Source organism: Doryrhamphus excisus, chromosome 6 (assembly GCF_030265055.1).
Source record: "Doryrhamphus excisus isolate RoL2022-K1 chromosome 6, RoL_Dexc_1.0, whole genome shotgun sequence".
Lineage (NCBI taxonomy): Eukaryota > Metazoa > Chordata > Actinopteri > Syngnathiformes > Syngnathidae > Doryrhamphus > Doryrhamphus excisus.
Window position 1 is genome coordinate 1,067,106 of NC_080471.1, and position 20,993 is coordinate 1,088,098.

The 20,993-nt window shown below is 46.2% G+C and overlaps 1 protein-coding gene across 7 annotated transcripts in view; it reads right to left on the reverse strand.

The window, feature by feature from the left end:
* Nucleotides 1-20,952, reverse strand: part of abcc8 (ATP-binding cassette, sub-family C (CFTR/MRP), member 8) — a 37,876-nt gene extending 16,924 nt beyond the window's left edge. For 3 of the 7 annotated variants that reach the window (XM_058075424.1, XM_058075423.1, XM_058075422.1), the window contains exons 1-21: nucleotides 20,358-20,952; nucleotides 19,157-19,474; nucleotides 16,880-17,042; nucleotides 15,563-15,704; nucleotides 15,195-15,316; nucleotides 13,290-13,456; nucleotides 12,126-12,368; nucleotides 10,855-11,043; nucleotides 10,556-10,720; nucleotides 10,318-10,473; nucleotides 8,687-8,821; nucleotides 7,915-8,077; nucleotides 7,524-7,564; nucleotides 6,420-6,565; nucleotides 4,951-5,065; nucleotides 4,563-4,685; nucleotides 3,990-4,062; nucleotides 3,809-3,914; nucleotides 2,185-2,217; nucleotides 1,326-1,364; nucleotides 967-1,065 (exon numbers count right to left, since the gene is read on the reverse strand). In XM_058075424.1, the coding sequence (XP_057931407.1) occupies nucleotides 967-1,065; nucleotides 1,326-1,364; nucleotides 2,185-2,217; nucleotides 3,809-3,914; nucleotides 3,990-4,062; nucleotides 4,563-4,685; nucleotides 4,951-5,065; nucleotides 6,420-6,565; nucleotides 7,524-7,564; nucleotides 7,915-8,077; nucleotides 8,687-8,821; nucleotides 10,318-10,473; nucleotides 10,556-10,720; nucleotides 10,855-11,043; nucleotides 12,126-12,368; nucleotides 13,290-13,456; nucleotides 15,195-15,316; nucleotides 15,563-15,704; nucleotides 16,880-17,042; nucleotides 19,157-19,177 (2,441 nt within the window). In that variant the 5' untranslated portion in view covers nucleotides 19,178-19,474; nucleotides 20,358-20,952. Of the gene's footprint in view, nucleotides 1-966; nucleotides 1,066-1,325; nucleotides 1,365-2,184; nucleotides 2,218-3,808; nucleotides 3,915-3,989; nucleotides 4,063-4,562; nucleotides 4,686-4,950; nucleotides 5,066-6,419; nucleotides 6,566-7,523; nucleotides 7,565-7,914; nucleotides 8,078-8,686; nucleotides 8,822-10,317; nucleotides 10,474-10,555; nucleotides 10,721-10,854; nucleotides 11,044-12,125; nucleotides 12,369-13,289; nucleotides 13,457-15,194; nucleotides 15,317-15,562; nucleotides 15,824-16,879; nucleotides 18,005-19,156; nucleotides 19,475-20,357 lie in introns of those variants that run through there. The other 4 variants (XM_058075427.1, XM_058075428.1, XM_058075425.1 and 1 more) reach the window with 4 other exon arrangements.
* Between the last annotated feature and the right edge of the window lie 41 nt (nucleotides 20,953-20,993).

A 20,993-nucleotide genomic window follows, 5' to 3' on the forward strand; every position in this document is an offset into this window, starting at 1 on the left:
CTAAGACAAGACAAGCTAAGACAAGCTAAGATAAGCTAAGATAAGCTAAGACAAGCTAAGACAAGCTAAGACAAGCTAAGACAAGCTAAGACAAGCTAAGATAAGCTAAGATAAGCTAAGACAAGCTAAGACAAGCTAAGATAAGCTAAGATAAGCTAAGATAAGCTAAGACAAGCTAAGACAAGCTAAGACAAGCTAAGACAAGACAAGCTAAGACAAGCTAAGATAAGCTAAGATAAGCTAAGACAAGCTAAGACAAGCTAAGACAAGCTAAGACAAGCTAAGATAAGCTAAGACAAGCTAAGACAAGCTAAGACAAGCTAAGATAAGCTAAGACAAGCTAAGACCAGCTAAGACAAGCTAAGATAAGCTAAGACCAGCTAAGATAAGCTAAGACAAGCTAAGACAAGCTAAGATAAGCTAAGACAAGCTAAGACAAGCTAAGACAAGCTAAGATAAGCTAAGACAAGCTAAGATAAGCTAAGACAAGCTAAGACAAGCTATGACAAGCTAAGATAAGCTAAGATAAGCTAAGACAAGCTAAAATAAGCTAAGACAAGCTAAGACAAGCTAAGACAAGCTAAGACAAGCTAAGACAAGCTAAGACCAGCTAAGACAAGCTAAGATAAGCTAAGACAAGCTAAGACAAGCTAAGACCAGCTAAGACAAGCTAAGATAAGCTAAGACCAGCTAAGACAAGCTAAGACAAGCTAAGACAAGCTAAGACAAGCTAAGACAAGCTAAGACAAGCTCAGACAAGCTCAGACAAGCTAAGACAAGCTAAGATAAGCTAAGACAAGCTAAGACAAGCTAAGACAAGCTAAGTCAAGCTAAGACAAGCTAAGACAAGCTAAGATAAGCTAAGACAAGCTAAGATAAGACAAGCTAAGACAAGCTAAGACAAGCTAAGACAAGCTAAGACAAGCTAAGACAAGCTAAGATAAGCTAAGACAAGCGAGGCCTTACCTGGCTTTCATCATGGGCATCTCAAAGGTGATGTTCTCTACCACGGTGGCGTTCAGCAGCCAGGGCTTCTGGGAAGCGTAGGCCACGGCGCACCTCTTCCTACCAGGGGGTTCAACAAGACACAAAGGTGGGGGGGGGGGGGGGGGGGGGTTTAAGGTTAGGGAGGTGTCCATCTCTCCTTTGCACTAAAAGCGGTAAGGCGTGAAAAAGAGCTGGAGTTCATTAGGAAGTGTGGGGGGGGGGGGGGGTCATTAATGACTGATGCGTGTTTGCCAAGTCAATATGGAGCTGGGGGTCAAGGAAACATGACAGATGATGATGATGATGATGATGACGCTAATGATGATGTGTCTCCTCACCCGATGTCACCATCCCCGGCTGCATCTCTGTCCGTGGGACTGCAGAGCAAATACCAAACAGAGAGAAGTCCAGGTAAGTCCCGGCCCCCCAGGACAGGACCACCTTACAATGTTACACACACAGGGGGGTGTCCAAAATCCCCACTTTGACCCTTAGCAAACCCGCCCATGTACTTCCAGCTTTGCCATATACAGCAGATGAAGCGCTGGCTTTATTCCCAGAATATTTTGCCTTTATTCCCATAAAATGATACTTTACCCCAACCTATTTTTTTTACAGCTAATATTCCAAAATACATTTGAAACAATGTCAACTTTATGCTACTCAAGTTATTTCTTCTCATATTACACATTTTTTTTTTTCTCATAATATTTGGAAATGCCTTTTTTCTCTTGGAATTAAAGTGACTGCTGATTTATTCCATGTTGCTTTTGTCATATTTTGAGTGTTATTGTAAAATGACATTTTTAGAATGTGCTGTGGGCCAATAAAAATACTGCCCCAGCCCACAAATGCCCCCCGGGCCGCACTTTGGACACCCCTGTCATGGTGCTGCATTTCCACGATAGACTAGCATAGCATCCGTGATTGCGCAATTCCAATCTCCCGATGGTTTGGAATGGGATGAAAGTAGGATCAAAATGTTGGCTTGTTGGGAGATATTGGATGATAAACATATTGATAACTAAAATAAACATGTGTCACGTGACCACACGGTGGACGCGTGGGTCTATCTACAGACGCCCATCCGGGTCTGCTTAGACAGGAAGTGGTGCCAAGACCTGCTGTCTGAGCCTGGCGTGTTGCTGCCAAAAGCGGTGGCGCTCATTTGGACGTATCCGTGTCTTGAACACTCACCTCTGGTCCCCTTCCGACTCGGGATCCGGAAGGCTGGAAGAAAAAAAACACTTTTATGCTCCAGATCTCAGCACCGTATCGTTATTTGTACTTGGAAATGCTAGCAAAGACTGAGTCATGCTAATCACGCTAATGAGTTCACTAAAGTGCAGAATGGCTTTTTGGGGGCCCCCGTGTATTTTTAGGGTGGGCCACCTGCCCCTCCACCGGAGAAGGTGACTCCGATGGCGGCTGAGTGCTGCCAGAGCGTGCGGGACGATTTACGGCAGGTGTGAAATGGGAGCCGCCGCAGCTGCCAGCCGGGTCAACGGCGTTGGCCGTTTAAGACGCTCCTCGTAACGCGGACCGCGTTCCACACGAGTCATCGCTTCTCAGCACTCCGCTCTGATCCTGTCTGGCATTGACGTGGGAAGTACGTGCAGGACGTCAGGACGTCAGGACGTCGGAGCGCTCTCAGCTCCTGCATCCAGGTCAGTGTCTGCCGGAGGCGGGGGTTTGAATCCTACTTCTGACAAAGTGCTTTTGGGCAGGCATGCATTAGTATCTTCCAGTCGGCCTACACTACGCCTCAAGTGGCATTCCCATTCCTGGAATTCTGGTCATGTTTTAGCCTTGTCTTCCTAGCAGCACGGAAGCACAAAGTATGGCTGCACGGGACATTCATAAACAGCAGCATTCATATTCATACCTACCGAATATTTATTGTTTATTGTTGCCAATTTGGCACGTCTACGGCACGTCTACGGCACGTCTACGGCACGTCTACGGCACGTCTACGGCACGTCTACGGCACGTCTGCAGCACGTCTACGGCACGTCTACGGCACGTCTACGGCACGTCTACGGCACGTCTACGGCACGTCTACGGCACGTCTACGGCACGTCGACGGCACGTCGACGGCACGTCGACGGCACGTCTGTAGCACGTCTGCAGCACGTCTACGGCACGTCTACGGCACGTCTACGGCACGTCTGCAGCACGTCTACGGCACGTCTACGGCACGTCTACGGCACGTCTACGGCACGTCTACGGCACGTCTACGGCACGTCTGCGGCACGTCTACGGCACGTCTGCGGCACGTCTACGGCACGTCTACGGCACGTCTACGGCACGTCTACGGCACGTCTACGGCACGTCTGTAGCACGTCTGCAGCACGTCTACGGCACGTCTACGGCACGTCTACGGCACGTCTGCAGCACGTCTACGGCACGTCTACGGCACGTCTACGGCACGTCGACGGCACGTCTACGGCACGTCTACGGCACGTCTACGGCACGTCTGTAGCACGTCTGCAGCACGTCTGCAGCACGTCTACGGCACGTCTACGGCACGTCTACGGCACGTCTACGGCACGTCTGCGGCACGTCTACGGCACGTCTACGGCACGTCTACGGCACGTCTACGGCACGTCTACGGCACGTCTACGGCACGTCTGCGGCACGTATACGGCACGTCTACGGCACGTCTACGGCACGTCTACGGCACGTCTACGGCACGTCTACGGCACGTCTACGGCACGTCTACGGCACGTCTACAGCACGTCTGCAGCACGTCTACGGCACGTCTACGGCACGTGTGCGCCCGTTAAATAGGATCCCTATTGACTGTAAACGTGTCACTGACTTGTTCCAGGTGACCGTTCCTGACGTTCTCTGCATCTCGCCCAGCGCTGCCAGCAACAGGGAGGACTTCCCACAGCCCACCTGGCCCACTATCATGGTCAGCTTCCCTAGGGGTGGCCACAATAGCACCGTCAACCTGGGCCCTCGGTCCCAAGACGGGAACCTGGGGGGCGGCGGCCTACCGAAAGGAATCCTGATGTCCACATCGGCGAGTGTTGCTGGTCCATCGGTCCAGGAGAAATAACCATTGCATATCTGAAGAAAGACAGAAGAAACGATGCTTCATCCTTCAGAACAAACAGCAAAGGATGGAAAATGAAAATGATGCTTAGACAATAATAATAATAATAATAATAATAATAATAATAATAATCCATAGATCAATGGATGGATGGAGCATTCGTTGGGCAGACCAATCAATAGAATTCCTTCCTTCTTACTCTACTCTACTGTACTCTACTGTACTCTACTGTACTCTACTCTACTGTACTGTACTCTACTGTACTGGTGGCCATACGTTTCCATACATTGGAAGCAGTAGGCTGTATATTCCTTATGTTTCAGATCTCCCCCCTCTTCATGTCCATGGTTGAGGCCACCTGAAGGTCCAGTATAAGATAAGATATATGATAACATATGCTTTTATTCGTCCCTCAGTGGGGAAATTTGCAATATATGTCATATATATGTCAGGTGAATCCTCCCTCGAGACGCCATTGCTAGCATAAGTTCCCTCCAAGTCCTCTCAGTCTCACCTGGATGCAGACGTCTTGGTCCACGACCAGGGAGGGGCCATGGCCCTCGTGATCCCCCTCCGACAATGGGTAGTTGTTCCAGTCTTTCCTTGGGGGGCGCTTCCTGTTCACCACCTTCAGGGGCTGGAGGGGTTCAGACAAGCAGGCTAAGGAAGGATGAGCTTTAGAGGATGACTGGAGTTCCTACAAAGCCAGCTGGGAAAATCACCAGCTAGCCTGCTAGCCTGCATAGGGGTGTTATTTCATGTGTAGGGGGCTCTAATAATGTTAGAAGCTCCTCCACAGCTTTTCCATTTCCATTTTATGAGGGTCAGGTCCTACACGGCACTCGTGTACAGCAAAAGGAGTCATGAGTATCAGGTCTTTCAAATGAAAGCCAGTGACTTACCACGGCCTGGTAGCTATTTTGGTTGTGATTGTTGGAGGCCGAGGTCAGCGTCGGTCTGGTCTCCAGCTCATCTCCGATCTCTTCGCTGGAGAAAAACTCGCTGAGCTTTTGAACGCTGCGGAGAGCCAAGAAATGGAACTTCAGTCCGGGAGGCTCTGCAGCAGCTTTCATGCGTTTTTCAGAGCGCACGCAACTCCGAAATATATCAAGGTGATCTGTCCACCATGCATGCTGCATATGCTGCATATGCATACATATATGCTGCTTATGCATATATGCATACATATATGCTGCATATGCAAAAGCATGCACACAGCATGTAATACACACAGCAATAGAGAAAATGGTGGAAGTGAAAGCTAATATAGTATCTTTACTTTACTCGGCCATACTGTCCATCATGCTATCATGTGATTCATCCAAGCATCTCATTCCTTAGGCCACTGGAGAAGGAATGTGGCACAGCAGCGTTCCTATCTTCCCTCTTGATGAAGCGCAAAGATGAGATTAAAGAACATTCATCTGGTGTCTCACAAAGTGTCTCAGTTGGTTCGATCCCCTCAAACGAGCCCAGACCAGAAAAAGACTAGCAGGGCCACTAGGAAGCTGTCTGAACACACCAGTGAAGTCAGATGGTCCAAAGAAGAAGGTAGTGATGATATTACGGATGGACGGATGGACAGATGGACGGATGGACGGATGGACGGATGGACGGATGGACGGATAGACGGATAGACGGATAGACGGATAGACGGATAGACGGATAGACGGATAGACGGATAGACGGATAGACGGATAGACGGATAGACGGATAGACGGATAGACGGATAGACGGATAGACGGATAGACGGATAGACGGATAGACGGATAGACGGATAGACGGATAGACGGATAGACGGATAGACGGATAGACGGATAGACGGATAGACGGATAGACGGATAGACGGATAGACGGATAGACGGATAGACGGATAGACGGATAGACGGATAGACGGATAGACGGATAGACGGATAGACGGATAGACGGATAGACAGATAGACAGATAGACAGATAGACAGATAGACAGATAGACGGATAGACGGATAGACGGATAGACAGATAGATAGATGGACGGATAGACGGATAGATGGATAGATGGATAGATGGATAGATGGATAGATAGATAGATAGATAGATAGATAGATAGATGGATAGATAGCGATGATGAAGGAAATCAATGGGCATATTCTACAAGAAGACAGGATTGGATGGAGGAGATTGATTTGGTTTCTTTTTTGACACCCCTGAAGGGAAAAGCCCAAAGAGAAAAAAGAATATTGTGTATATATATGTATATAGTATGTGTGTATATATATATATATACACACATGTTTTACTGGAGTCATATTTTTGGGAAATTGTCAAGGTCAATTGTCAAGGTGGCACTTGCAGATACCGACTGTGGGAATGGGATGTTTTTGTTCCTCACCTGACAAGAGCTTTGACAGTGGAGCGTACCACGCTGGACAGCAGGAAGAGGGGCGTGACCAGGATGTGGAAGAGGGACAGGGAGGCAAAGGCCACAGCCGGAGACAAGTCGGCGTCCTCGGAGACGTGCACATGAACAACAAAGGTCTGCAGGACGTTAGGATGCACACAATGATCCACGGTATGTACCATCTACACGTTTAAAGGGGACCTTTCTGACCTATGAATGTGGTTTTAGAATGTTGGACTCTGGTGGTAAACCAGGCCAAAGGTCCACAGGAAGTGTGCGCCAGCATGGACAGGTAGGTGTGCTGGGATTAGTCTGGTTTGGAAAAACGTGGCCTTTAAAGTCACAAATGCCTCATACAGCCGGGGTGTCAAGGTCATTGTCAAGGTGGGCCCCTTGGCGGTTCTGGTTGGCGTCAGAGGGTCGCCCGGAACTGTGACGCCATGTTGGTGTACGTATAACGTACGTACGTATAACTCGTGATATTATTACACATTTGATGACTTGCTGTGTCTGTTTCCTATTTGGATGTAATGTAGTGTAAATAAATAAATATGAATTAGGGATGTGTCCTATGGATATATATATCGGTCCATATCGGTATCAGATTTTTCCCGATCATAAAAGCGATATTAATAAAATGCTGTATACAACAAATATGTGTCATTCCCCACATGTCATGTTACACATATCGGCATCGGCATCGACTGATATCGGTATCGGAAATTGAGAGTTGTGGTGTCTGCCAATAAACTGCTAATATCATCCCTAATAAAAATGAATCATAAACTATATAGCCTTCAGTTTGACAGCTGTTCTACCTGAATGGACTAAAAGTCCCCCCCCCCCAAGACGGGTAGACTGTGCTAACCGGGGGCCATCGGCGTATACCTGCTCACAGTGCCGTTGCCCCCCCCCCCCCCCCCCATTTAGCGTTTACTATCAGGTTGGCCTCCCCGCCAGTCTACAGCTGTGAAGGTCTTCTATTAATAAAGATTCCGTGTTTAGCAAGCTGGGCGACAGGCCTGTCAAATGTCAGGGCCGTTCAGCTGATACCGATACCACAATAAGCAGCACGCTCCACATGTTGACGCTCACCGTCAGCACAGCTGCAATGGGGATGGCTGCGTTCATGAAGACTGGAACAGATGAAGACAGATGAAGACCAAAAGTTAGATTCATACTCTCACATACAAATGGCTACAATTGGGAGGATTCTGTTGGGGGGGGGGGGGGGGGTTTCATCGTGCATGGCCATCTGGGTTTAGAAGCAACGTTCATTTTAGCTATGACACTCCCGTGATGTTTACTCTTCCATTATTTACTATTATTAATTAGGTGTCGCCAATGTTGCTCCAGAAGACGAGGAGCAAAGCCAACATTGGTCATGCCTTCCCGTGATGGAGATGGAGTCTCCTTCCGTTCAACCACTGACAGCAGATCATTAGGTTGGCGTTCATCAGCCCGAGCAAAGCAAAGGGTTTCTTACTCGATATGGACGTGTAAAGAGCAAACGCTTGCAAGCTGGTTAGCTCCTTGGCCCTGGTCTCCTCCACGCTGTCACAGAAGATGCCTTCCCATGCGTACAGCTTCAGCAGTTTGATGCCTCGTAAAAGTTCATTGGTCTTTTTGAGGCGCTGGCTGGAGTATTCCTGAGGGGACATGGGAAGGATTTGTCATAAATATATAATAATATATATATAAATATATGAATGGATGGACAGATAGACCAGAAGATGACTGACAGATGGATGAGTGAATGAATGGGTGCTTGGATGGATAGATGGATAGATGGATAGGTGGATGAATAGATACAATCAAATGTAAGTATATATCCATATGTAATAATGATATTAATAATGATACAAGCTTGCATACGAGGTGTGTGTGAAACAAGAAGATGCGTGTGTTTTTATTCCAGATTGCAAAGTGGACGTGGATCGTGCGCCATGATTGCATTGGCGTCATTACTTGCTAAGATGCGACTTTGCTAGCTGGAAGGAAGTGAGCAAACCAATATTGACCAACACTATCTGTCAGCTTGAGTCCTTTACGGCGTGACGAACAGCACGGCTTAGTAGATGGAGATGTAATGAAGTGGAAGAGGGGATGTGGACTTGATGGTTCCAGCTTGGCTACTTTACCTTTTAACAAAAACAGACCATACGACCTACCTAGTAACACGAAAACCTGATGGCTACTGGTAGCTAATATAGCTAATATGGCTAATATGGCTAATATGGCTTCCAATGACAACTCACCAGGGTGCTCTTCTGTGTCTGGGACAGCTTGGTGGCCACGAAGTACTGGACAGGCGCCAACACAGCAATGACGGTGGCTCCAATCAAGGCACTGATTCCCAGGAGGTAATAGAGCAGGATCACTCCCACTACGATCTGTCGGCGGAGGATGGATAGCGTGAGAACACCAGCATGCAAAGGATGGACGTGGATGTGACACGTCGCATTCACACCTTCTCCCTCGCAGGGAGATGTGTCGCAGTGGTGAGACGTCAAGAAAAAGACAGACAAAGCCAGACAAAGCCAGACAAAGCCAGAAAAAGCAAGAAAAAGCAAGAAAAAGCAAGAAAAAGCAAGAAAAAGCAAGAAAAAGCAAGAAAAAGCAAGAAAAAGAATAAAACCAAGGAAAAGCCAAGAAAAAGACAGAAAAAGAAAAAGCCAAGAAAAAGACAGAAAAAGAAAAAGCCAGAAAAAGCCAGAAAAAGCAAGAAAAAGCAAGAAAAAGAATAAAACCAAGGAAAAGCCAAGAAAAAGACAGAAAAAGAAAAAGCAAGAAAAAGCAAGAAAAAGCAAGAAAAAGCAAGAAAAAGCAAGAAAAAGCAAGAAAAAGCAAGAAAAAGCAAGAAAAAGCAAGAAAAAGCAAGAAAAAGCAAGAAAAAGCAAGAAAAAGCAAGAAAAAGAATAAAACCAAGGAAAAGCCAAGAAAAAGAAAAAGCAAGAAAAAGCAAGAAAAAGCAAGAAAAAGCAAGAAAAAGCAAGAAAAAGCAAGAAAAAGCAAGAAAAAGCAAGAAAAAGCAAGAAAAAGCAAGAAAAAGAATAAAACCAAGGAAAAGCCAAGAAAAAGAAAAAGCAAGAAAAAGCAAGAAAAAGCAAGAAAAAGCAAGAAAAAGCAAGAAAAAGCAAGAAAAAGCAAGAAAAAGCAAGAAAAAGCAAGAAAAAGCAAGAAAAAGCAAGAAAAAGAATAAAACCAAGGAAAAGCCAAGAAAAAGACAGAGAAAGAAAAAGCAAGAAAAAGCAAGAAAAAGCAAGAAAAAGCAAGAAAAAGCAAGAAAAAGCAAGAAAAAGCAAGAAAAAGCAAGAAAAAGCAAGAAAAAGCAAGAAAAAGCAAGAAAAAGCAAGAAAAAGCAAGAAAAAGCAAGAAAAAGCAAGAAAAAGAATAAAACCAAGGAAAAGCCAAGAAAAAGAAAAAGCAAGAAAAAGCAAGAAAAAGCAAGAAAAAGCAAGAAAAAGCAAGAAAAAGCAAGAAAAAGCAAGAAAAAGCAAGAAAAAGCAAGAAAAAGCAAGAAAAAGCAAGAAAAAGCAAGAAAAAGCAAGAAAAAGAATAAAACCAAGGAAAAGCCAAGAAAAAGAAAAAGCAAGAAAAAGCAAGAAAAAGCAAGAAAAAGCAAGAAAAAGCAAGAAAAAGCAAGAAAAAGCAAGAAAAAGCAAGAAAAAGCAAGAAAAAGCAAGAAAAAGCAAGAAAAAGAATAAAACCAAGGAAAAGCCAAGAAAAAGACAGAAAAAGAAAAAGAAAGAAAAAGCAAGAAAAAGCCAGAAAAAAACAAGAAAAAACGAGATAAAGCCAGAAAGCGTGAGCAAGCAGCAACAAGTGCCCCCCCCCCCCCCCAACTGAATCCCACCCCAGCAGCAGCATTTCAGGTAGATCTTCCTACCTGGACCGGCATGGCCCACAGGTTTGGACAGAGGAAGAAGAACCACATGAGCTGGTTGGTATCCACGGCGACCAAGTTGCAAATCTGCGCCACGGTGAGCTCGCCCATGGACATGTTGGACGTGCACAGACGCATGATCTTGTTGTAGATTTTGGTCTGGGGAGAAGACGGAGCAAACAGGACCATGTGGTGGGATGAGTTCATGCCGTGTTTATGGCGAACGTGCGGGCATACGTGCCTGCATGGCCCCGCGCAGCTTGATGCCCGTCTCAATCGCCACGTAGTAGGAGGCCTGGAGGAAGGTTCTCTGCAGGAGCAGCGCAAAGAAGAGCAACACGGCCAGCACGTACGCGTTCTCCAGAAACTCCTTGGAGGAAATGAAATAGATCCCCAACAACCTGGTCTGGAAGGAGAGGGTAGAGGAAGTAAGAAGTCATGGAATTCCAAATGGAAAGGGAAAAGGGAGGAGTGGAGTGTGAGCTAGCCGTGATCTAGCCACAACAAACGTTCCCAAGTCATATTCCGTGCTTGGCTCACCGGTCGCTGGATGGTTCCGTCGTCCTTGCTGATGTGATGGACGATGCCGGAGATGCAGAGCGGGCCGGCGAAACCCAGCAGGTCGGCCAGGAAGCGGAACGTGATGCTGAGGATGAGAGGTCTGCCGAACGCCACCCTCAGGGCTTGCCAGATCCACTTGGGGCTCTGCGGCATCGAACCCTGAGCTCTCTGATGGGGAGGGTGAGCAGAAGAGAAAGATGAAGGGAAGCCATCATTGCTCATCAGACGGATTATTAGGATGCTCCCACGGCTCCTGGTGTTTGCTTATGTTGACGTATCCTGGTTGGGTTTTAGCATCTTCATGGAGAAAACGGATCAAAGGTGGAATGGATGGGAATTTCACTATCGGGAGATATGGAAGCCAAACGGATGAAAAACCAGCTCGGCCAATCAAAACAAGCAATTGTTGCCAGCACAGCGAGAGGAGACGCTGGAGAAGGCAGGCAGCCAACTCAACGGAGAGCTGTCAATCAAGGTGAGGGTCAGGGTTCCTACGCTCCCTGCTGCTGCATCATGGGATGCGGAGATGAATATTGTAGCCCTGCTGCATCATGGGATGCGGAGATGAATATTGTAGAGGTCAGGGAAGCTTGGCGCCCTCGGAGGAGACCAACCCTAACGACCATGCGGTGCAGGACGTCTCACAGGAAGTGGTATTCTCTATTTAATTTAATATATATATATAATATCAATTTGTCAGCCTGCCAGAAATCATCTAGGAAAACATCTGGATCTTCACTGGAACGTTATGGAGGAAGCTCTCCCAACATGTGTCATCAGAACAGATGTGACTTCTTTACGTCGCTAGCTTTCCTAGCCACCCCTAGTCACCCCAAACACGCACACACACGCACACACACACACACACACACACACACACACACACACACACACACACACACGCACACACGCAGCTTCCCTTAAACGCAGCACGATCACGCCTGCAAGGGTCGTCATGTCGCCTTGTTCACAGTAGAACAGGGATGACCCGACGCCTCCACACTGACCAGACCCCCCCCCCCCCCCCCCCTGCCGGGATCTTTTTATCTCCCTTCCACGGTCGGAAGGACGTGGGATTGCGTTCAGCCATGACGAACATGTGACCTTTCAAACACTGGAAAGTTCTGACCCTGCCGACGTTGAGGCCTGACACGAGCTCTTAAAGCGAGACAGGAAGACAACTCTGATCTCTGGAAGAAAAGTCCAACCCAAACTCCCAGATGACCTTGACAGGACGAAAGTGCACTGACCTTCTGGTCTTCAAAGGCCTTCCGGAGCGTCACGTAGTTGGTCAGGGCCCTCATTGCAATGGGCAGCTTCCCGATGACTTTGAGGTCAATGGGTCTTCTGTGGGCGGAGGTGATGAAGGTGTTCATCCACCAGTAGGTGGCTTTGGACAGCAGGTTGACGAAGGGCTGCAGAAACCGAACTCCCAGGTCCTGGAGGTCCTCTGGGGGCTTTACTTCTGTCGGGTCGGCGAAACACATGTACCGCTGGAGAGGAAGGACACGGTCGTGATCATCAACCTCATTGGATGCATGGGGGTTCATTATGGGGGTTCATTAGAGCAGGGGTCGGCAACCTTTACTAGGACAACAGCCTGAGAACAAGATACAGATCATGCTAACATCTTGGTTAAACCTCATAATAATAATCATAATAATCATACATTTTATTTTTATAGCGCTTTTTAGGATACTCAAAGATATTTTACAGTGAGATGAAAAAAAAACATGCTGTCTTCTATTGTGGAGTTGCATCATCACCTCTCACGCAAAAATATGTATTAATATGTTTTTGGTAGCGGATGAGTTCATGATGACATTGCTTATTAGCTTGTTATTAGCGTGCTAGGATGACACCATGTGTGGCTTCATCCATCCATCCATCCATAAATCCATCCATCCATAAATCCATCCATCCATCCATCCATAAATCCATCCATCCATCCATCCATAAATCCATCCATCCATAAATCCATCCATCCATCCATCCATAAATCCATCCATCCATCCATCCATAAATCCATCCATCCATCCCCATGACGGCCTACTGTCATGTTCTGATGATCCAGTGGTCTCCAGGGGTTGATTACCGGCGTACGCTTGTATTTTCTGTGCCTGTGAGTCCCACCAAGTGTAATGTGTGAATTTTAGCTTCTGCTTCATCAGAGCGTGGCGAGGCCGGATGAGAGAATGACGGCCTCAGCTGTGCGCCCAGAGGACACGGCTTCAGCAGCTGAGGTGAACTTTGAGGTGGAACAAATGAGGAGCCAGGTCTAAGAAGTACTTCCTCTGTTGAAAAAAGGTCGACCACTGTGCTTGCCGTATGTGTCCCAGTTCTGTCTGGGACAATGGCGAGCCCACGGACCGCGGTCATGAGTTAGCTTAAAAATACGCTAGCCACGCACTCACCCGGCCCAGGATGACGTTGACCTCCACGGCCAGCAGGAGTCCATAGAGCAGCGCCAGGAGGCCCGTGATGCAGTAGCGGAGCTGCCTGGGGCCGATGCCGTGCTCCGTATATTTGGCAAACTTGATGGTCTTCATGGTGAAGGCCAGAACCCAGTAGATGAGGAGGGCTGAGGAGAGCACACGGCCAGAAGAAATCATCTCTTTGACGTGTCTTCATCAAAAGATAACAACCTATCCTTGGCGCTGCCACGCTAAAAACATACAAATGCTGCGTTCAAATGCTGCCTTCAAATGCTGCGTTCAAATGCTGCGTTCAAACGCCAAACAGCTCCCTTCCTTCAAGTCCTTCCTTGCATCCTTCACCTAGTGTAGTCCTGCTGCGATGACCTCAGCCTTGCTACGCTGCTTCTCTCAGGAGAGCTACTCTGACATAAAGGCCCCCAAGGGCCCCAAAGCCCCAGGCGGCTCAGCAACGTGAGAACGCCAACAAGTGAAGCACTGACAGCTGAACACAGATAGAATAATAATAATAATAATAATAATATAATAATAATAATAATAATAAGGCTCTACATTGACTTGACATGCTTTGTTTTCATACGCTCGGTCTGTTCTAGGGGTTATTAGAATTCATATCTGTGTGGGGAATACACGAACAATCAGACATAATCACTTCAAGCTCATCTGCCTAATGAACAACCATTCATCATGTCTGCTCCATAAAGAGGGCGTCCAATCATATCGCTTTCCATCCCCATGCCGTCTCAAGAACCACTCCGCTGGATACGTCTAGCTATTATTATTTATTCTATGTATGTCTATGTATGTCTATGTATGTCTATGTATGTCTATGTCTATGTATGTCTATGTCTATGTATGTCTATGTCTATGTATGTCTATGTCTATGTATGTCTATGTCTATGTCTATGTATGTCTATGTCTATGTATGTCTATGTCTATGTCTATGTATGTCTATGTCTATGTATGTCTATGTCTATGTATGTCTATGTATGTCTATGTATGTCTATGTATGTCTATGTATGTCTATGTATGTCTATGTATGTCTATGTCTATGTATTTCTATGTATGTCTATGTCTATGTATTTCTATGTATGTCTATGTATGTCTATGTCTATGTATGTCTATGTATGTCTATGTCTATGTATGTCTATGTCTATGTATGTCTATGTATGTCTATGTCTATGTATGTCTATGTATGTCTATGTATGTCTATGTATGTCTATGTCTATGTATGTCTATGTCTATGTATGTCTATGTATGTCTATGTATGTCTATGTATGTCTATGTATGTCTATGTCTATGTATGTCTATGTCTATGTATGTCTATGTCTATGTATGTCTATGTATGTCTATGTCTATGTATGTCTATGTCTATGTCTATGTATGTCTATGTCTATGTATGTCTATGTCTATGTATGTCTATGTATGTCTATGTATGTCTATGTATGTCTATGTATGTCTATGTCTATGTATTTCTATGTATGTCTATGTCTATGTATGTCTATGTATGTCTATGTATGTCTATGTCTATGTATGTCTATGTCTATGTATGTCTATGTCTATGTATGTCTATGTGTATGTCTATGTCTATGTGTATGTCTATGTGTATGTCTATGTGTATGTCTATGTCTATGTGTATGTCTATGTGTATGTCTATGTATGTCTATGTATGTCTATCTATGTCTATGTGTATGTCTATGTATGTCTATGTATGTCTATGTGTATGTCTATGTATGTCTATGTCTATGTATGTCTATGTCTATGTATGTCTATGTCTATGTATGTCTATGTCTATGTATGTCTATGTCTATGTATGTCTACGTATGTCTATGTATGTCTATGTATGTTCTGCCCACGCGGGTGTCGTATGGGAGCGTGGAGTACCTAAGAGTAGTTTGGGGAAGTTGGAGGTCTCGATGTTGTGGTAGTACACAATGGAGGTGATGGCAGCCATGAAAGCCAGGCCTGCAGGCATGTACAGGTGGAGGTGGTGGGACTGGCTGAAGCTGCAAGGGGGGGGGTCACAAAGAGGAAAGACAATCAAATAAAAAAGGTGATAACAGATCATGGACGTATTATTCAAGATTAGCAAGCATTGGGCGAATCGGGACGTGAGCTAGGTCTTCCTAGGCTCTTCCTAGGCTCTTCCTAGGCTCTTCCTAGGCTCTTCCTAGGCTCCCCAGAAAACAAGACCTTCCCATTACATCTGCCCAAGCAGTGCATGTCCACACCCACACCAGAAGAAGACCGACCCGTCAGAGACGATGCCCTCTGCGACCTCACAGACGAGGATGAAGAGCAGCACGAAGGTAAGCAGCCATCGCAGGTTGTGCCCAGGGAAGTGGAGCCAGGTGCTGTGGTGGATGTGGACCTTGGAGCTCTGGCTGCCCCAGCCTCACACATGGAACACAAGAAGAAAGATGGGGTCCGGGATCAGTGGAATGGTCTCTCTGAGCGGACGTGCGTATCGGACGTTTGTCTTTGCTTGGGTTTGGTTCCACTGTTCAGGAGAACTTACAGAAGGAAAGGATGGGTCAACACAATTATGGAGGGGGGGGCAGGGGGGGGGGCAGGGGGGCCTTTCCTTTATTGCCTTATTACACACACACACACACACACACACACACACACACACACACACACACACACACACACACACAGGAAAGCAGTGACCTTAATACTATATTACTGTGTACACTGTGTATACCATGTATACTGTGTTTACTCTGTATACCATGTATACCATGTATAGTGTGTATACCATGTATAGTGTGTTTACTGTGTATACCATGTATAGTGTGTTTACTGTGTATACCATGTATAGTGTGTTTACTGTGTATACCATGTTTACTGTGTATACCATGTATACTGTGTTTACTGTGTATACTGTGTATACCATGTATACTGTGTTTACTGTGTATACTGTGTATACCATGTATACTGTGTTTACTGTGTATACTGTGTATACCATGTATACTGTGTATACCATGTATACTGTGTATACCATGTATAGTGTGTTTACTGTGTATACCATGTTTACTGTGTATACCATGTATACCATGTTTACTGTGTATACCATGTATAGTGTGTTTACTGTGTATACCATGTATAGTGTGTTTACTGTGTATACCATGTATAGTGTGTTTACTGTGTATACCATGTACAGTGTGTTTACTGTGTATACCATGTACACTGTGTTTACTGTGTATACCATGTATACTGTGTTTACTGTGTATACCATGTATACTGTGTTTACTGTGTATACCATGTATACTGTGTATACCATGTATACTGTGTATACCATGTATACCATGTCTATGTCGGGACGTCCATCCATCCATCCATCCATCCATCCATCCATCCATCCATCCATCCAGCCAATCCCAGGGCACATATAGACAAACAAGCATTCCCACCCACATTCATACCTATGGACCATTTGGGGGGGGGGGGGGGGGCAATGAATCGATCATGTTTTTGGGATGGAGGGGGGGGGGGGGGCATACACGGGGAGAACATGCCAACTCCACACAGAGATGCGGAGGAGTAGTCTGCGGGCCGACACTCACCGATGAAGAGGATGGGGAATGTGATGAAGAGCAGGAAAACGTGCGGTCCCACGTTGAGCGCGTCCAAGAAACATCCATTGTTCAGAACTCCTCCGTCCACGTTGTAGGCCACTGAGTTGTTCTCGCTCCCACAGAACGCCAAGGACATGGTGGAAGCGGGACTCTGCAGGGAGCCGGTGTGAGAGAGGAGGAAGAGGAGGAGAGGAGGAGGAGAGGAGGAGGAGAGGAGGAGCGTCGGAGACAGAGGAGAGACGGAGAGATGTCAAACCATGGTGTCTGTGAAGCAAAGACGGACAGCCTCTTCAGCAGATCCTGGCAATTCCAAGCGTGACCCCCTTGCTGCGCCCCCTCAAATCCAGCTTGCAAAATGAGTCTCCGGCGAGGAAGCGGGGACGGAGGGAAGGAGGAACAATCCCGGTCCAGTGTAGTCCGGCAGCTCCCTGGCCTCCTCTGCAGTCTAAGCAGCTTTGGGGGTCACGATGGTGAGGAACATCTGCATCCAGGAACATCCTGTCTCCAAGCGACCGCACGCATCCTCTTAAAGTCAGCCTTCAGTTTCCGATGGGATCCGCCGGGATGCGTTCACACTCTCATGGAGCGTGGCGGGGGCATGCTGCAGTGCACCTGCTATTCCCGTCTCTTACAGACCACAGCGACCTTGGAGAGGAGTGGGGGTGTGTGTGTGAGTGTGTGGGGGTGGGTGGGGGTGTGTGTGTGGATGTGCAGGCAGGCTGGGACGGAGCAGGGAAAGGTAGGCGGGTGGGGATGAGGGGGAGGGTGGAAGGGAACACAAAAGGATGGAGAGAGAGAGAGCAGGGATGGCTGGGGGCTGGGGGCTGGGGGCGGGGCGTCTGCTTAATGTGGAACAAACGTCATCCAATCGTGAACCACGAATCCCAGCCCAATTCGGAGCGTTACATAACTCCACCCCCCATTCATTCATGGACTGTCTGACATTTCCACGGCCCCCGGACCACGGAGTGAGCATACACCCAGTATGAAGGCCTCCTGGGGGGAGGGGGGGGGGGCAATGGCAGGCCAGGATCAGGATCAACGAGGCTCACGTGGGAGCAGATTGGACTAATCCAAACAGGACTCACCAGTGGACTGGTACTATGTGGATAGCTGGGGAGGGACACAGCATGTATATGTTTACATAGTATGATAGTATGATATTCAGGTTTACAATTACTACATTGTACTCCAATGTTTTGGTTCATCCATATATTTGTGTGTGTGTATATATATATGTATCTATATGTCCAAATGCAGTTTGTGTGTGCAGCACCTTGTTTTGATGTTTTCCAATCCACATAATGTGTACATCTTTCATCTATTTTACGGACATTGTGTCAAGGACATTGTGTCAAGGACATCGTGTCAAGGACATCGTGTCAAGGACATCGTGTCAAGGACATCGTGTCAAGGACATCGTGTCAAGGACATCGTGTCAAGGACATCGTGTCAAGGACATCGTGTCAAGGACATCGTGTCAAGGACATCGTGTCAAGGACATCGTGTCAAGGACATCGTGTCAAGGACATCGTGTCAAGGACATCGTGTTGAGGACAAGGACGCAATGCATCATGGAAGATGGGAATATTTTGGCTCTTAACCGACTTGTCGTACCTCATTTTAATTCAATCAAACCCCAAATAAAGGTTGTTCCAACCAGGTTAAGCGGCGTCCTCCATCAGCGATAAACCATAATGGATAAGTGATATTAATGATAGTAATGATATTAATGATAAGCGATAAACAATTATCTCTCATTGCTTGTGGAAGAACAAACAGACCAGGGGTGTCCAAACCTTTTCCAGTGAGGGAGACATGGTGAAAAATGAAAGGATGCCACATATATATAAATATGCTAAATATATATAAGGCTATTATTTGTGTCAACTTTGTCCTTTTAGTAAATGTTGCTGTTCTTTGAATTGAACTTTCTTCTTTGTAGATTTTCTTCTTGTCATATTATGACTTCATTCCCGCAATATTAGAACCTAACTTTACAAAATGTACAACTTTATTTTCTTTCATTATTTCTCACTGTACGACTTAATTAAATGTAATATTTCAACTCCATGCTAGTAACATGCCATTATTTGAGTTTATTTTCATAAAAGTGTTTTTTTACTCTGCATTCTCCCAAATATCTTCCCAAATATCTTCCCAAATATCGGCCATTACACAAAGTAACAAAAGTTTTCAAAAGTGAAAAGAAGGTATAGAACGCCGAGGGGAGGCCGAGTGAGGCAGCGGTGGTCTCGCACTTACCGGTTTGTATCGTGAGATCATCGTGTGAGCTCCTCAGCGCCGCCACTTCCGCCACGTCCGAGAGCCCAAGGGCGAACACTCCGTCATGACCTCGGAGGGGCCGGCCAACGTTGGACCAGATCAGCCGGGCAGACAAGGACGGCTCGGGGGACTGGAACTATCCGTGGTGCTGAAGCTGGGTGGAACCGTGGCGGTGAAGGTAACAGTGAAGCAGGTGGGAGGAAGGTAGGCCCCCATAGGCCCCGATAGGCCCCCCTTTCGGCCCCGGTGGTGGACTGGCCACCGTACCAGCTGACGCAGCCCAGCAGGTCGATGGGACTGTGGAAGTGGGAGCCAGACACAAGTCACGTATGCAGCATGAGTGGAGATGATTCCAGCGTGGTTATGTAACCCTCAAGTGGGTTGATGCACACAGCACATGATTACACGAGGGGGGGGGGGGGGGGGGCTGTTCAACCTACTTTTTAAAGATGTCTTCCATTCTTCTTTTAGTTTACAACTATGGTGAATACTTATTGATTTATGACACTTATAAGCAGTACATATGAAGGATATGCAGAAGGTAGCATGAAAAGGAGCGCTGTTGCCCCCTGTGGAAATTCATCTGCACAACTAGCCATGTTGCCCCCCCCCCCCCATTAGAATGGCTGTGTGCCACAGGGGAACCCAACACTTGCCTTTCTAATAGACACTAACCACTTTGGGACAAAATGAATTTCAATAAGTAGGATTCCTGGTCTACTTGACAATTCATGGAACAGCTTACTGGGGAACTAATCAGGAACTCATCAGGAACTAATCAGGAACTAATGGGGAGCTGGTGTGTAGAGTACTTACAGATGAACTGAGGCATATCCATTTAGAGTGGTTACAGGTGAACTTGGGCATATCCATTTAGAGTAGTTATTGAGGAACTGAGGCATATCCATTTAGAGTGGTTACAGGTGAACTTGGGCATATACATTTAGAGTAGTTATTGAGGAACTGAGGCATATACATTTAGAGTGGTTACAGATGATCTTGGGCATATCCATTTAGAGTAGTTATTGAGGAACTGAGGCATATACATTTAGAGTTGTTACAGGTGAACTTGGGCATATACATTTAGAGTTGTTACAGGTGAACTTGGGCATATACATTTAGAGTAGTTACTGAGGAGCTAATGAAGAACTAATGGGGAGCGAGTGTGTAGAGTACTTACCAAGGAACTGAAGCATATCCATTTAGAGTGGTTACAGATGATCTGGGGCATATCCCTTTAGAGTGGTTACAGATGAACTGCGGCATATCCCTTTAGAGTGGTTACAGATGAAGTAAGGCACATCCCTTGAGAGTGGTTACAGATGAAGTAAGGCACATCCATTTAGAGTGGTTACAGATGAAGTAAGGCACATCCATTTAGAGTAGTTACTGAGGACAAGCATTGGCTAGCATTAGGTTGAAATATTGAGGAAAATGCTGCTACTACTAATATTTGTTAGCGATAACAAAGCTGAGCTGTTTTCTGATATCTAAATGAAATATGGTAATAATTGTATGATTATGTTTATACAGTTACATTGTTCAAAAAACGAGATATTGTGATTATGATGACGATCAACAAGCTAAAGACAAATGACCAAATCGTTTTATGACCTGGTCAAAACTAACAGTAACAGAATCAGCCATACCGGTCTTGATATCGGACCGATGGTAGTTTTAATACTTAAAGTGCTGCTCCAGGGTATTCCTTTTAAACTAATACCATTTACTATGAATCAACCATCTACGTGTCTATTCTGCTACTGTACGTAGTATGCCAAGCCACACAGTACTATATACCCAGTATATACCCAGG